At 38.6% G+C, this 15,578-nt stretch overlaps 6 protein-coding genes across 12 annotated transcripts in view; 2 read left to right on the top strand and 4 right to left on the bottom strand.

The window, feature by feature from the left end:
- The window catches only part of LOC124349426 (glucose dehydrogenase [FAD, quinone]-like), a 211,430-nt gene that overhangs the window by 109,284 nt on the left and 86,568 nt on the right, over positions 1-15,578 (top strand). The gene's annotated exons all lie outside the window — the stretch shown is intronic.
- Positions 167-3,249, bottom strand: LOC124349541 (kinetochore protein NDC80 homolog). 2 transcript variants are annotated; one of them, XM_046800232.1, is made up of 17 exons: positions 3,028-3,249; positions 2,902-2,956; positions 2,776-2,836; positions 2,650-2,710; positions 2,390-2,582; positions 2,202-2,325; positions 2,021-2,127; positions 1,865-1,952; positions 1,686-1,792; positions 1,490-1,622; positions 1,225-1,430; positions 1,082-1,159; positions 908-1,024; positions 769-849; positions 601-710; positions 438-540; positions 167-360 (listed from the first exon to the last, which is right to left on the bottom strand). In XM_046800232.1, exons 1-17 carry the CDS (start codon positions 3,135-3,137, stop codon positions 226-228), a joined length of 1,869 nt encoding a protein of 622 aa, XP_046656188.1. In that variant the 5' UTR covers positions 3,138-3,249; the 3' UTR covers positions 167-225. The 2 variants fall into 2 exon arrangements, with proteins under 2 accessions (XP_046656188.1, XP_046656189.1); XM_046800233.1 differs by having other exon boundaries at positions 2,908-2,956; positions 3,028-3,248.
- LOC124349623 (Bardet-Biedl syndrome 1 protein-like) lies at positions 3,408-6,330 on the bottom strand. 2 transcript variants are annotated; one of them, XM_046800374.1, is made up of 7 exons: positions 5,708-6,330; positions 5,542-5,642; positions 5,347-5,478; positions 5,056-5,289; positions 4,767-4,995; positions 4,526-4,702; positions 3,408-4,456 (listed from the first exon to the last, which is right to left on the bottom strand). In XM_046800374.1, the coding sequence occupies exons 1-7, from the start codon at positions 5,955-5,957 to the stop codon at positions 3,993-3,995; spliced, it is 1,587 nt and encodes a 528-aa protein (XP_046656330.1). In that variant the 5' UTR covers positions 5,958-6,330; the 3' UTR covers positions 3,408-3,992. The 2 variants fall into 2 exon arrangements, with proteins under 2 accessions (XP_046656330.1, XP_046656332.1); XM_046800376.1 differs by lacking the exon at positions 3,408-4,456 and having other exon boundaries at positions 4,563-4,702; positions 4,777-4,995.
- On the top strand, positions 6,486-7,470 carry LOC124349999. The gene is made up of 4 exons (XM_046800968.1): positions 6,486-6,596; positions 6,682-6,921; positions 7,007-7,129; positions 7,200-7,470. Exons 1-4 carry the CDS (start codon positions 6,542-6,544, stop codon positions 7,415-7,417), a joined length of 636 nt encoding a protein of 211 aa, XP_046656924.1. The 5' UTR covers positions 6,486-6,541; the 3' UTR covers positions 7,418-7,470.
- LOC124349454 (ubiquitin-protein ligase E3A-like) lies at positions 7,642-11,535 on the bottom strand. Of its 4 annotated transcripts, XM_046800074.1 has the most exons (13): positions 11,456-11,535; positions 11,118-11,385; positions 10,891-11,056; positions 10,703-10,831; positions 9,861-10,655; positions 9,619-9,789; positions 9,221-9,556; positions 9,085-9,138; positions 8,669-9,023; positions 8,488-8,600; positions 8,144-8,424; positions 7,948-8,082; positions 7,642-7,879 (listed from the first exon to the last, which is right to left on the bottom strand). In XM_046800074.1, exons 2-13 carry the CDS (start codon positions 11,156-11,158, stop codon positions 7,759-7,761), a joined length of 2,697 nt encoding a protein of 898 aa, XP_046656030.1. In that variant the 5' UTR covers positions 11,159-11,385; positions 11,456-11,535; the 3' UTR covers positions 7,642-7,758. The 4 variants fall into 4 exon arrangements, with proteins under 4 accessions (XP_046656030.1, XP_046656029.1, XP_046656031.1 ...); XM_046800073.1 differs by having other exon boundaries at positions 11,118-11,503; XM_046800075.1 differs by having other exon boundaries at positions 9,861-10,640; positions 11,118-11,503.
- On the bottom strand, positions 11,957-14,044 carry LOC124349870 (ervatamin-B-like). Its single transcript, XM_046800789.1, has 9 exons — positions 13,922-14,044; positions 13,687-13,792; positions 13,448-13,591; positions 13,272-13,379; positions 13,137-13,187; positions 12,979-13,061; positions 12,712-12,835; positions 12,488-12,645; positions 11,957-12,362 (listed from the first exon to the last, which is right to left on the bottom strand). The coding sequence occupies exons 2-9, from the start codon at positions 13,789-13,791 to the stop codon at positions 12,149-12,151; spliced, it is 987 nt and encodes a 328-aa protein (XP_046656745.1). The 5' UTR covers position 13,792; positions 13,922-14,044; the 3' UTR covers positions 11,957-12,148.

Below are 15,578 nucleotides of genomic sequence, written 5' to 3'. Positions count from 1 at the left end.
AATTTTTCTTTGTATTAACATTACCGCGCAAAAAAAACAATTTGCATTCTTCAGTCTTCACGTTACAAAAATATAATTTTGGAAATTTGGCATTCCAGCTTGTCTTTTAATTTGTAAAACAGAACGAACAAGTACTTGTGTTTTTTTCGAAAAAGATGTAGAAAAATCTGTTTACCATCCTTTTCATATCGGAGTTTCGCAATTACTAAAACATGTATATTGAAATTACTTGAAATTAGGTTTGGGAATGAGAGCGTCGATAACTTCCTGTGAGACGGGACTGTTTTCGATCTGCTCTAGCACCTGGCGGAATCCATCACCTAAGCGGAAAAAGAAGTCGGCAGCCATAGCTTCATTTTTCTATAAATAAAATTATAAGAACATTTCATTCAATTATAATTATTGGGGCTTTAACATCATTAAAATCTCCTACACACCTGAAATTCGATTTCGCCATATTTTAATTCTTGGGCATGTTTCGCCATTGTACTTTGCAATTCTTTTTCTTGGTTGTTCATCTGAGCTTTTTGCTCTGCAAATCTGTAAACAAAAGGTATTAGCAACGTCATTTCAAATTATACTTGTTCAAAGTTTCTATACTTTTGTTGAAGCGTTTCTAATTCGTACTGCTGACGCATTTGAAGTGGATCGGAACGCGGAGCAGCGGATAAACTCTCCAGCTCAGCCAGCTGAGAAAGGTACAGTCGTTCCTGCACGCCATAAATTATAAGATGATTATGCAACAACGGAAACAAGAATAGCTCTTACCATATCATCACGATCGGCTTTCACCGACTGAAGTTTTTCTTCTAGTCGAGATTTCACAAGTTCGGTGTGTTTCAATTCCATCTAAAAAAATTACGTTGGATATCGAAAGTGTAGAAAACAACGCATTTGCATTTCATACCTTAAACTGTGAGATTTCCGCCAAAATCCGCTCCTTTCTCTCATTCAAGGCAATGCAGCGACTCTCGATATCCGACAAATTGCTTATTTTGGCTTCCAGGAAATTTTTCAGGGCTTCCTGTAAGATTCCAGTTGGTATAATATCAACAAAGAACGACAGAAAGAAGGAAATTACCTTAGGATCCATGCCTGCCGGTACAGTCATTCCCATATCCATCAGATCAACATTCAACTCACGATCAAATTTAATATCCTGAATTAAAATATCGCAATTTGATTAGGAATTATAGCTCTCGATACTTTTAATTTTGATCTTACCTGAGCCGCGATATTGGCAAGCTGCATTTCACGTTTCTCGACGAGTTTAGCCACTTGTTCGCGCTGCTCTGAGGCAGCAGCGTAGTCTCTCTTATTGGCAGCGATAGCAGACTTGATGCGACGAGCCTCGTCGGCGCTGACTTTACAATTCTTCGCGGCAGTATGAATTGCCACAATCTCTTTTTGTGTCAGAGCGGTTTTCTCCTCTGGGTTTTTAAATTTTCCATTAAAGTCCGCAGTAATGAATCAGAGGATAGAAACTTACTAATCTCTTCCAGACGCTGGACAAGATGTCTCTCTTCATTCTGAAGCTCGTTGCAGCGCTGTTGCATCTGAACTTCTTTTGCAGAAATCTCTTCCAATCTTTGCTCTTCTTTTTTCGCCTCAGCTCTTAATTCCTGCAAATATACACGCATGTAAATTTGAGTGAAAATAACTAAAATAATAAGTTAACGAGTTACCTCGGTCTGAGAGCTTTTTTTCTCGATAGCCTTGTATTCTTCGGTTATGGCTTTTATCTGTTGTTCAAGCATTTCTGCGCGGCCCTCTTCGACTTGATGCTTCTCCACTATAAATCCATGACAATTCAACAATAATTATAAATTTTAAAGTTTCTTCAAATTTATTTATGTAAATTTACTATAGAAACGGCGGAACTCATCGGACAAATCAAAATTTACATCCATACACCAAGCGTTGTATGACTGTGTCATGATAACTAACTCCGCCTATTTAAAAAAAAAAAAGTATTTACATTATGTTTGGAAACATTGAAATAAAGAGCAAAGGCAATCACCTTTTCTAGCGATTCATCATCGTCCTGTTCTGACATAATCACTCGGATAAGATCACATAACCAACTGAGAAGACCAGCGATTTGCGAAGTCGAATGTAATGCGCCGACTAAATTTGGAAAGCGAATAAAATTGGAAATCATCTCTCCGGGCAAAATAAACACCACCATAAAACACACTTACTAGAGACAAGAGCAGACTTCGCCAAGGTTCCACAATAGCCAAGATCCTTCATATTCTTTATCAGTTCATCCTCATTGAAACGAGGGGCTAATTGGTAGTTGTGATCAATGAACTGGAAAATGTACTATTTAAAAAGATATTATTTACTGTCATAATACTCAAATGTATGATAATGAATGAATAGTTACATTAAAGTATTTCATAAAGGATTGCTTGTCGATTTTTTGAATCTCCTTGTGAGTCACACTTTCAGGAAATCCACTGTCGTTTAAGAATCGAGCCACATTCTTAGCCATTTCCAAAACACAGTTTTTATCACTTAGATTTCTCGTCTCTTTTAGGTAAGGCTTAGCAGCTCCAGTTAATGTCATATTGCCACGGCTTTACACAAAAAATAATTTTCATGAATAAGGTAAACAAGGTTGAAAAAATTCATTTGATGAAATACCTTTGAGGTGTCGTACCTCCCATTTGAGGTGTTGTACCTGTAAATCGTAATGGGCCAGATTCTAAGACAAAAACACAATTACCAAATGAATAACTAATCTCTACAAAATATTGTGCAATTATATACTTGAGGGAGTCACTCCAACAGCTAAGCTCTGATCTTGTCTTTGTCCATACATCGGTTTCATCTGAAATACAACCAAAACATCCTAGTGTTAGGAAACATTCAGAAGTTGACAATTTAACATATTACATATACCGCTGATGAAGCAGATGGTCTTGGAATAGAAGAAGACCTTTTATGGGCACTAGATGAGAAAATAACAAAGCATAAACAAAACAATCTTTCTGGAAAAAGTGTTGTTAAATTTTGCAATACCTGCTGGCCATGCTAGTGGAGAGATTGGCTACTGGTTGTTTGGCCACTACTCCTGACAGTGTTCGAATAGGCAAAGTGTTTGACGATCGCCGTCCTTGTGATCGTCTCATTTTCGATTGACAAAATTAGTACTCGTTTGAAGACGAAATTAAAAAGAAACAAATGGGAAAATATTAAAAAGGGGTTTTCAGGGAGCAAACGGTTACAGCTGAAGCCAATCATTCAAACTTCAAAGTGAATTTTTCAACAATGATTTTAAGCGCAAGGTTGCCAAGTCGCAACACTAAGAAGAATAAGCAGCAAGTCGATCGATTTTTTTTCAGATTTTTATTCAATTTATTCTGCTTTCTGATATTTTGCAAAAAGCGTTTGGTGTTTGAGTATAATTAATGCACGTAATAATATTAAGACACATGAGATCATTTGGATTAGCCACATAGCCAGTAATGTAAATTTTTCATTTCGGGGAGGTTAAAACTCTCAAAAGTATTCCTGACTCCGCAAAGTAAACAATTCAAAATTTAACTTCCGTAATAAACGACATGTGAAGATCTGCGTCATTCTCTTTAGGAGTCGACATTAAATATTGACCATCAGCACAGTCGTAAAGAAGCTTGCTAAAGAATCACTGAGTCAATCCCTTCTTTTCTTTGCGTAAAAGCTAATAGCCTAGTACAAAGCGCCTAAAAAGCTTCCACAATATTTGTTGATGATACTCTTTAGATCTAGACATCCAAGAATTAATAATTGACTCCACTGCTGCCTTAGTTAAGAATTTACAGGGCTTATCGCAGTGTACTGTGTGCTAATGTGCAGTCCATCAACCGGTAATATGGCGAACCGTTTATCTTTGGAATATCAATAGTTACGATAGTAATACAAGCTTCTCTCAAAAATACAGTATATGTTATCATACAGTAACGGAAGAGCCATTCCGTTACTGTTACTTTACATTTTGCAGATATTTATATTGTTGGAGAAATATAAATTTTTGCCGAAGAAACTAAAAATCCGCGAACAGTTGATTCGGAATCCGGCTCCGTGTTTTTCGTTACAATCACAATCACTTGACCGCCTTGGCTCATTGGGTCGCGGACACTAATTTTGATCCAATTTTGAGTGTTGGGCAGCAGCATTGCCAGTTTCACGCACGAGCGCTCCAACGACAGTTTGCCTTCAGTTACTTGGAGCATAACTGTTAAGTTGTCGATAACTGTTTCGCTTATATTCTGCAGAAGAAGGTGTAACATGAACCTAGATCCAGAGCCCAGTAATTTCGCTACAAGATGGACGCAGCGTTTTTCGTCCGGCACCGAATCCAGCGGTCCTACATCCGTTTTATCAACGGTATTCGACGACACATTCATCCATTCTTGTAGAGCTCGAAGATGTAACCGGCATATTCCTTCTTGAAACTGGCGATACATTTCTTGTAAACCAAATTTCAATCAGCACACATCAGAGACGGATTAATTTCAAAGCTTTGATTCAATTTTACTTTTGGGGTCTTCTTTTTCCCTCATTGTTTGATCGACAAACAATTTTGTCTTGGCTGGCCAAAGGGATTTCTTCTTGGTACTATTAGATGTTGCTGCCTTAGTTGCATTTAAATCAGTTGAAATCGGTTTGTTCGTTTTGTATCCGCGATTCAGAATTTTCACGATGAGATCTCCATCTGCTCGCAAGCGTATTTAATCCGTTAAGTAAATTCACTTTGTTTTGAAATAATTAAAAGTAACCTTTTGATACCATGACTAGAACACCGTCTTCTCTTCCAAATCGTCCGCACGTCATCGAGATAATACCCGTGTTAAAGCGCAACTTTTCTATCAGGATGTCTTGACGGTAGAACTGAACTTCTCCGTTTGCTAGTGAAACGGCCAGCAAAGAAATTTCCTGATTTGCCATTTCAATCCAAGTAATGGCCAAAATAAAATCGTCGACAACGATTTTCCGCAATTCTTGTCCCTAAATATTTCAAGATATAACACATCACCTTTTTAAAAAATGTTATGGGAGCTGTTATACCTGCACAGTGTAATGTTTAATCGTACGGTCGCTAGTTGCAACGGCAATGGTGACGCCGTTGAAAGCCACTTCCACTATTGACGATCTTGGAGACATAAAAGGTTTGGCCTCCATGGGCTTTTGATTGGATCGCAATATGTAGACGCCTCCGTCTGGGGTAGTGATCAAAATAACAGCTTCCACGTCATAAAACCCACTGCATTTGATGGAAGTGGGTACACCCGGAAGTTCAATCTGACGTAATTAAACATAAATTACAATTTCAGCCTCAGTTAGAATCATCAAACTTACTCTGCTAATTGCGTTGAAGGTGTGCGGATCGATTATCAGCAGGGAATTATGTTCGGTGCCTACCAACAGTAGCGATGAAGAAGAAACGTCCGGAGTTGAGCGTGACAAGGCGGCTAGTTGAGTAATTTCAGCCTGAATGTGTTTTCAAATAGTAAATAAATTATCGGCTGAAATTGAATTCCATTTCATTTTCACCTGTTCGGTATTAGTGGGACCACCGTTTGGTATGTTGTATTTGTAATAAGGTTTGAAATTTTTGTAGATGTACAAGGATGATCCAGCACCGACAGCAATACCTGAAAGATTCACGGAGCTCAATACATTTAACACAAAAGATAAATTGATTGGCAGTAAATAATACCTGGAAGTGATCCATCCATACTGAAGGTGCAGAGAGCGACAGCCATTTCAGGCAAGCTGATTTCACACTGCAAGTCGGTTCCGTTGAGTATCTTGAGATAGCTGAGCTCGTAGCCCACCAAGAGGGCCAAAAGACGATTGGTTCCATCTTTGGCCAAATCGTCCACCGCTAGTAGCACTACGCCACATTCGGCTTTCAAATTTAGTGAAGAACTGTGAAAAGCGTCTAGCCAGAGTTGATTTTTCGGCATGTGAAGAACCCCGCATGGGAAACAAAACAATATGACTGTTCTTGTGTTTAGTATTTCGTCGCGTTGCCTAGGCAACCGTCGTATACAGAGACACCAAATGGGAGCTGGACTTTGAAGAAGGGAGCATATGAAAGCTAGAATAAAAATGGGAAAACTTGATTATGCCGCAACTGTTGGTTCTCCTATTAGGGAAATGTAACTTAAGCTCAATTTTTAGCCGACTTGGTTCCTTAAATTCATTTCGTCATAAGGATTTCAAATTTTTGAGAATGCAATTTGTTATTCTCCTATTTCGGTCTGGACATCATAGGACAGAAAACATGGGCACATGAAAATATTATTTGTTTTTCAAAAATGAAATTTTTCCTCGTTCAAGAATGAGCCAAGATTCAAAACCCCCGTAAAGGTCAGACCTTATCAATCATAAATTAGCCCAATCTAGGTAGATACCCAGCAATGACGACATGCAAAACGTTTTATCACACTCGACACCTTTACGCAGATAAGAGAGAGCCAGTCTGTGTTACACAAGATTCCATTTCATTTTGCTGACGTTTACCAATACGAAGCAGAAAGTTGAAAGAATGCTTCTCGTACGGTTGGTGATCATCGCAGCCCTTTTTGTTGTGGGCTTACAAGGTAATTGTTTTCCAATTTGAAGCGACATAATTTATAACTACTTTCAACCTCTCCATACTTCCATGGATACTTGGCTTCTTTCTAGCGTCTATTCAGGAATATAAAACAGTTCAGTTTGGTCACGGAAACGTCGGTTATCGAGTCGTTGAAACAGTCGAACCCGTTCGAGAGAAAAGGGATACTACGACTTCCAACAGTACAAGCACAACTTCCATTTTAGAATGCTACCAGTTCACCTGGCCGGGAGTATCGGAGAACAACACGGTGCCTGACTGTGCCAGGATCAAAAAATATGTCCCGTGCTTTACGCCCTTTGTTTTTACAAGTAAATATTCCTTAAAAAAAAATTAAGGGAAAATTCAAATGATGCATACCAAAGATTAAGATGGATTCTAATTATTGCTACACAGACGACACCTCATCTCCCGAGCCCGATCCAGCTATTGTTAAGGACTACTGCGATACTAGAGGATGTAAGGTAACTTGTCCCAAGACTAATACCAACTCCTGCATTCGTTATGCTTACTATTCAGGTAAAGTGTCGTAAATTCTTCGAATTACTTTTTAGATTTTTGTAAGAATATTTCATTTTTATCTGTGCAGCCGGGCAAGCCGTCAACGTTACCTATTTCTGTGGAGCTGTCCAAGACAGGACGAACGACGTCCCCTTGAAACAAGGTGGTTTTACAGATACCAAGTCCGGTGGGTTAATTGTAGACGTAAATTACTGTCAAGGAAATCTGTGCAATTCCGCCAATCCTATGCAAGCCCCTATCTTTTTTATGTTTGCATTGATGGCAGCCATTGTTTTGTTTCGATAATTCGTAATAATATACGCGTAAATTTTTCTTTAATAATAAACTATTTACCTGAACGCTCAAAAAGATTTCATTATTCCAACAATGTGTCGCCATGGAATGATTTCGGCTTTTTGCCAACCCTTTTCTATTCGGCAAAAGAGAGGGGCAACAAAATGTCGTATGTACAAAATAAAGGGGTCGAGAAAGGACACCGGCAGAAAAAGATCCCGAAACTAGAGACAAGATAAAGAAGAAGACAAAGAACAGTGTAATAATTTAGCACGATTTCTTTTTAGTGACACCTTTTTGTTGCTCCTATGAACCGCTAACCAGAATACGACACACGAGATGATTTCATTATGTTAAAGCATACCGAAACCTTTCGAGTAATCAATTGCTTTCATCAGACGCTCCTTTAGTTTCTCCTTGTTATCGTACTCGGGAAGTAGAAGCACGTTATAACACGTGTGAGCCATCGGAAGCCTAGTAAAAATATGCGGATAGCATACATTTTAATTAATTCAATTAATTATTCGTCTATCTTGCGTTACCTATCTGAATCGGCTCCATTGCGAGCGATTATTAGTTTCAATCGACCTAATCCTCCGACAGGTACGCGGTCAGAACCGGTAGTAAATTGAAGCAAACGTCGTTTATCCTCGACACTTAGCTCGTGGACGACTGACCTGTTATCAAAATTAGAACATTAATAAGAATGTGCATAAAGGACACTGCTGACGTGGTTACCAAAAATGTTTGATGGTCTCAGATTGAGCAGTAAATCCGCCATCGTATTCTGTGGCGTTTTGGAGTTCTTCAAAATCGAAAATATGACTACCGCAAACCAATTGTTCGACTTCTTCCGGCCGGAAGAGCGTACCCAAAGGACTTTCTTCCGTTACCATAGCAAAACCGCGACGAAAAGCTGCAAACTGCCTACCGACACACTCGTTGAGCAAATAGTCTGCGTAGAGTTCGACAAACTCACGTCGATTTTCAAGGTTAACATTGCAACTTGCGCCATTTTCCTAATTTCCATTAAATAGACTTTAGCAAATTAATTTTTCACTAACCAAATAAAATTGAAATACCTTCAAGTCATGATTGTAAACGACTCCAAACACATCTTTATAAGATATGCTAAACGTTTGCATTAGTGTTTCTTCAATGTCAGAATCCGGGTATTCCAGAAGTTCTGTCAGACCTTTTCACGCAAAAATACAAAAGCTTTTAAATGTAAACTTAGACTTAATTAGAGGAAATTAGACTTGCCTTTCCAAAGAGTTGGGTCGAGTTCTTGAAGGTCTTCGAATGTCCCTTTACGACCAAGAAGTTTACGGTAGACAACCATAGGAAAGTGGATGTCTAAGATGATCGTGTTGTAAATAGCCAATCCGAGCATGATGCCAATCAACGTAAATTGGGCATCACTTTCAAACGACGTAGGGTTGAACCAGAAATTGCGAGTGTCGGAGTTGAAGGCAAACATGGCGTAGTCGGGATTGAAAACTTGGTCGATGACTAACTGAAAAAACTCTTTCGACAGACCACCTTCATCAATGCCTTGCTCGCCTTCAAATTCCACCACCAATTGCTTCTTGAGATCCGAAGGATTCTCCATGGCTACCTGTTAAGTAAAATCATGTCAATAAAGATGTAAGCTAATTAGATTCCTGATTGAAACTTACCATTTCCAAACCAATAAGGGCATCGTCGATGACATGATCACGTCGAATTTTCAACTGGTGAAATAGGGATAGAAAAAAGTAAGTTTAGTTAAGGAATTCTGAATGGACTAGAAAACCTTTTTTTGATATTAAATACCTTTAGATATGGATTACTCGGTTGTCCGTTCATGACGCTGTTGAAAATACTTTGACGACGTTCGCTGTACATTCTGATACGGTTATCATAATAGAGACCGAGGGCTTTGGCGGCCGGTGTTAGAATGAATGGGAAATTCATGAAACTAATCTTCAACGCATTGTTGGAAGCCGAAGGAGGGGCTTCGGAGGCCGCGGCAAAGTAGGCAAAATCACGATCCATCTCAACAACATCACTTAACGGTTCGTTGTAGAAATCAGCAAAAGCGACCGGAGGTTGTCGACAGTCAAGAACGTTGACTCCAAGTTCCGACATAAGTGGATCATTCTTTCTTGTCTGTATATAAAACAATAAGAAATGGATCAAAACCATTTTTGTTTCGAAATGTCAAAGCTTACCTTGTTTTGCTTTGAACCCAACCTAGGGGAAGGATCGATTCCAAACGAAAAGACATCGAAGGAATCTTTAGAAGGATCGTCTGTTTCCATCGCGTCAACTGATGCACCAGTCAACTTACTGCTAGGTGTGGCACAAGAAAATATGTTGACGCAGTACAGTATTCGCATCACCTGTTAGACAAATTGGAAAATAAACGAATAAGAGGGGTAAGCATTGCAGTATGATATTTAAACCACTATACCTTGACACAAGCAGTAATAGTATTGTCATCATTGATGGCATAGTCTCGCCCAAAATCTCCTGATAACACTCTAAAACTAATGAGCTGTTGAAGTGTTTGGACCAGATTTCTTAGATTGGGGACACTGTGAGCCGCCCAAAATCGGACTAGAGTGGCTTGTTGGGTTAGAGGTAAAAGAGCGCAGGCGCGGCATAAGGTCGGCAAAACACTTTCAAAGTAGTCACCAGTGCCAAGCCACGGTAGTTCGAAAACAATGACGAAGACGTTGAGCAAATTGACTTCAGCTTTTTGCCTCCCGAATTTCATATCCAGTTCAATAGTTTCGCATAGAAGAATGAGGGCGTGAACTAAGGCGCTTTCGTAGTTTTGTGGCTCGATGGAGCTCAAGGCTTCGAATGATCGGCGGATGCAACAGATATCAACGGTGACTTCTTGGCCAACGTCCTGGAGACGAGGTTCTGCGACGGCTTCTTGGCTGTCTTTATCTTTATCCAAATCCACCTCCATCGAGCGAAGTTGTTCTTTACTTAGCTGGCCATGTCCTAATGTAGATGTACATGAGTTGTTTCCTTGCGTAATAAAACTCTTCCCCAACAGCTCAGGATTGGCAAAGACATGTCCCAATGTGTGAACTAGCTTTGAATAGATTCCATATTCTTTGCAATTGTCAACGATCTGCTTAAAATTTGTTTCTGTCAACTTGGTTGGTTTGGAAATGCCTGATTTGTCATTTGCAGGATGGCCAGACACACTCAGAGCTGGAGGAACCCACAATCCCTGCTTCAAATTGGAAATCTAGCCTGATTAATGAGACTACTGAAATGAAATAATTGGTTACATACTTTGAGCAATTGCTGATCAGAGATGGCACTAGTACTAGCAGGTGTAATTTCAGGAAACAATGTGCTTGGTAGTTCATTCTTGCCAGTGCCAACACAAAGCCTTCCTTTGCGGGCAAATAAATCCAGAGCCTATGCAATATAATCAATCAATGACTGGTTTCTTCTAAAATTATTTTTTATGTTGATACCTGAGCAGCAGCTTGGTTCGGAGAAAGATTTTGAACTTTTTTACTAGAGGCACAATGTTCATTGTTACAGTTTGGGTCACCACATCCTTCAGTCAGCTGGAAATAATAACGTTTGATTAACTGACGAGCTGCAACACGCTTGTCCAGTGTTTGACTGTCCCCAGCACTACCATGTCAAAAACAAACATTAGTATTGGTTACATCTAAATATTAAAATTGCCAAATACCTCAAGATATTGCCACCATCATTTTTACCATTTTCAGCCATGTTGCAATGATTTTTTGGCTTAATGATAATAATTTACGTTGATGAAATCAATCGGAAGGCCGTGAGTAGTTGATAAACTTCAAGCGACCGAAAGAAAAAGGGACACAGATGACTAGCATAATGGAATTCGAGCCATTATCTGCTTACAACTTTGTACAATTCCTGATTTGGGAAAACGCGTTTTGATTGAAATTACGTTGACCAGTGGAACGTAAATAGCTCAAACCCTGCAGTTAATATTGAAAACGAATTCTCGTTTTTCGGGCAAATATGGCAAAAGAAATAGGTATCGTTTACGCAGAGAAATTCTTTGACAACAGTTCGCGCACTGAATGTGCTACTCGACAAAAGCCCTCTATGATCGGATAGTAAAACCTCGTGCAACTAATTTTTATTTGATTAATTTTTTAGGGGGGTTCCGGTTCCTATGAATGAAGTATAATCAAGAAAATCGGGAATAGACAAGTCTAAATCTGGAAATCGATCGAAAAATTGACTACTTAATTATTCCGGTCGAAAAGAGAGCCGAACAATAATAAGGCTTTTTGTTCATGAGGTCTATCTTGTTTTAGACTTCAGAACCACAAGGCAATTCTAACGCTCAAAGATCCGGATTAAAATTACTAGTAGTAGTTCGTGTGATATTTTGGAATTAATTAAGACCGCCGCATACGGCAACTCGAATTTCGATACCTGCTATTGAGGTTAAACAAAATGAATTTCAAACGGGGTTTTACGAGAAGGATCATATTTCAGACATTTATTTATGAAGAAACGAAAAGAATAGGCCAGAATTTTGATTTATCTATGCTGATTTATATGTATTATATCCCAAGTTTACCAAGTAGTTTTATAACATTAACACGCTCATCATCTAAAAGGCTGTGACACACACAGATTTGCAGACAGTGAAACATAAATAAGAAAAATCTCCAAAAGACTTGTTTCTTCAATGGTTGTTTACGTAGAAAAGATGACCTTTTAGTGTTTTTAGACGACGGATGCAACAGCGGCTGGGTAAGTTTCGATACTGCATTTGTTAACACCCCGCTGCATTAAAATGTAGCCCGCGCTTCCCCATCCGGATCCCCATGAATTACGAACAATCCAATAATCCGTTCCAGAAAGATTACCCCATCCTACGACAACCACACCGTGATTCACACCCTTATTGTCGCACGCCGCATCAGTGTAAACGCCGCTCCTATTTTACAAATTGAATTGGAGAAACAGAATGTAGATGAATAACAAATTCTCATATTTGACATGACAGGTAGTTAATAAATAATTATTTAACAAAACGAGTTTCTTTTTTGAGATATAACTTACTTATAAGAGTAAAAGGAGTTGATGACGGTGATAGCCACTGAAAGGGGACCGTATCTCACGAGGGCCGCTTGCATTGCGGACGGTGATTTGGATGTAACGCCACCGTACGTAGCGACAGTCGAGCCAATCGTGGACGTGGAAAACTTGCAAGTTCCTTTCTGTAGAAAATAAAATGTATAGGAAGATTTTTTTCAATTAAAAAATCAAACAAATCAATAACTTACAACAGCAGTGTAAGAATAGGCCGACTGTCTCGCTGATCCACCCCTTAGATAGTTCCAAGCGGTTGTATACCATCCGCCGTTACAACCGCCATTGTTAGGGTCGCAGTCGACCAGTTGTTGTTCGCTAAAAGTGAAAATAGTTAACTATTTGAATGCCATTTTTCAGCGATTATAAAGATAGAAATTTCTGTTTCAAAACGAGCCTTTCTTCGCACACCACGCTGACACGAAAAATGACTAAAATATATTGCTCCAAATGATAATTACCTCAAAATAACTCTAGAACCACTCTTTTTGCATTGAGCGAACTCAAGCGGCGTTATGGCAGTGAAAGCCCAACAGCTTCCGCACTGTAAACATTAAATAAAGTGAATATAGTGACGAAACCAGTTTTGTTAATAATGGTTATCAATTGTAGAAATTACCGATCCTTGATTTTTAACTGGCGCCAAACAGGTGTTAGTTCTATAGTCCAACTGAAATGATGTAATAAATTTTGATTCAATATATATGATTATAGATTTAAATATAAAACGGATTTGGAAAAAAGAAATAATTACGGAAGTTGGTATCTGGCGCATAGAATCATCCAACTGCTGATCGGCAATCAGAAATCTCGAACCTGATGGAGCAACTGCGCCAGTGTAAAGTTTTTTCTCTGCTTCATCCTATTTTTTTTTAAAGATTGATGAAATAATAATTTCAAATTTTTTTAAATTAAAAATATGTAACAAACCATGACAGAGAAATCATTGTGTTCTAGTTGGTATGCGGCATTCTTGTTCTTATTGTGCCTCTGGATCATTTCGTGTGTCTTAACAAAGTTTCCTTTGCGCTTTGCAGCGTCAGTGTGGGATTTGGTGTTACTCGGATGATGAGCCTTTAAATTAAGAACGATTAAGAAAATACTTTGCATTGTAATAATACAGTCCCAAATAATGGCCATTATGTTTTTAATTATCTCGGTTTTTATACCTGAAATTGTTCCCATGCAGCTTCTACATCATCAGAAAGTCCTTGGACGTGAACAATACAGAAAATTGCAACCAAAGCCAATGCAACATAGCCCATTTTCGCCATTCTTATCATGTAAAGGAGTAAAAAGTATGCGATTCAGAAATAAACAACAGTGAAAATAAATATATCATCTATTACGTAACTAAAATGTTTAGCCTATAAAAACCAATTGTGTGGTGTTAGTCCAACTTACCTTTGTAGCTTCAGTGAAAAGTAGAGATGATGACGGATGATGACTCGATTGAACGACGAAGGACGAAGTACTTTTGTAACTGGAATCGATCAGTTTATATACTGATATCGTATTGACTTAAATGGTGGAAAGCAGTTGTTAATTTACTCAGCAGCATCAATATTGCGCACAACCATATGCTACAGAATCTAGAGCACGTACGCATTCTGCTTTAGCTAATAGCAGCTAACCCATTTAGACTTATAAAAACATGGCAATAACTAGTCACGAAAGCGTTCAGCCAGCAGTATATATGACTACAATAAATCAATAGCAACTATCTAAAGTAAATAAACTACTTTCGACACTGAATCCTATTTCACTGATGTTCTCGGATATTCTAACTGGCACACACACTCAGTTGGCACACATGGGCAGAAAGCCGAGTTGACTGACATATGTCAATTAATGACGCTTACCCATTAAACCCATTAACTACTACACAAATATAGCTGCACACAATCCATCTCCTCAAATCGGTTCATCAGGTTGTTGCAGTGAAGGTATCATGCTCCGGGTCACAGAATTAAAAACAAAACAAAAAACAGCTGAGGTCAATCAGATAATAAGTGTGATTTAAATATTTTAAATTTTAAATGGTATGGTAACATGAAATTAATGTGTATGTAATTTTAGTGTACGTTATATACGACGAAAGCAGCACTCGTTTTGGACTCGAATATACCGATAATACGTTTCTGAAAACAACACCTGATTACAGTGTAAAGTGAATGCATCCTATTGATACAGATATTGTAACAGTTGGCACAAGTGGGCAGAAGCAAATATGCATAGTATGCCAATACTACTATTCAACTCGATTCAACTAACAAAACGTGAATTAGTAGGGTAAAGCTTTCTACACTGTCAAATCTAAACTATAGTGATTTTATTTTAACACCGCGTTTATTAATGCTTTATGAAGAACTCAAAATTATTACTAAATGAAATATTTGTGATGTAGGCTATAGGTTCCGATAGGCTCCTTTATTATTTGTTCAGGGCTTGGTTCTTATGGAACGCCATAGGGACAAAAAATTAACTGCTCCAAAGTAAGCATTAATTTTGTGCTCTCCAAAAATAAGTGCTGAAAATTTAGTGCTCTCTCGCATCCGCCCTCTAGCGGGCGGTTCAAAATATTTCGTTTCTCCGCCTGGTTGTGAGAGGAGTTAGAAGCTATCGATTAAAATCCAATATTTAGCTTAACTATGGGATTTCTAAATTCGAATGCTTGCCCTTTTTCTTGCCTCATCACCTTTGCCAACCCGGCAACCCCTTATGTCTTCTGAGAATCCTGAAATCCGTCATGCATCCATTCCGGATTCCGGCGATTCCGAACAACGGAACATGCCAGGACTAATATTGTTACTTCTGCTGGCGAAGAAGAAAAAGTATCGACGAAGTACTAGTCACGAAGACAAAGATGGAATCATTAAAAAAAACACGAAAAAAATCACAGGACAGAAGGGTGGTGGGCTGGTGGCGGAGGTGATGGGGTAAGACGCTGATCGACGCTGATGTATTCGTAAATTAGATTTTAATCGATATAATCGATATAAGGCCTATTCAATTGTCAATATTTTCATTGAAAGCGAAATATTTCGAACCGCCCGCTAGA

This window comes from Daphnia pulicaria, chromosome 7 (genome assembly GCF_021234035.1).
Source record: "Daphnia pulicaria isolate SC F1-1A chromosome 7, SC_F0-13Bv2, whole genome shotgun sequence".
Classification (NCBI taxonomy): Eukaryota; Metazoa; Arthropoda; class Branchiopoda; order Diplostraca; family Daphniidae; genus Daphnia; species Daphnia pulicaria.
The sequence above is the reverse complement of the archived record's forward strand: the minus strand, read 5'-3'. Positions and strand labels throughout refer to the sequence as shown.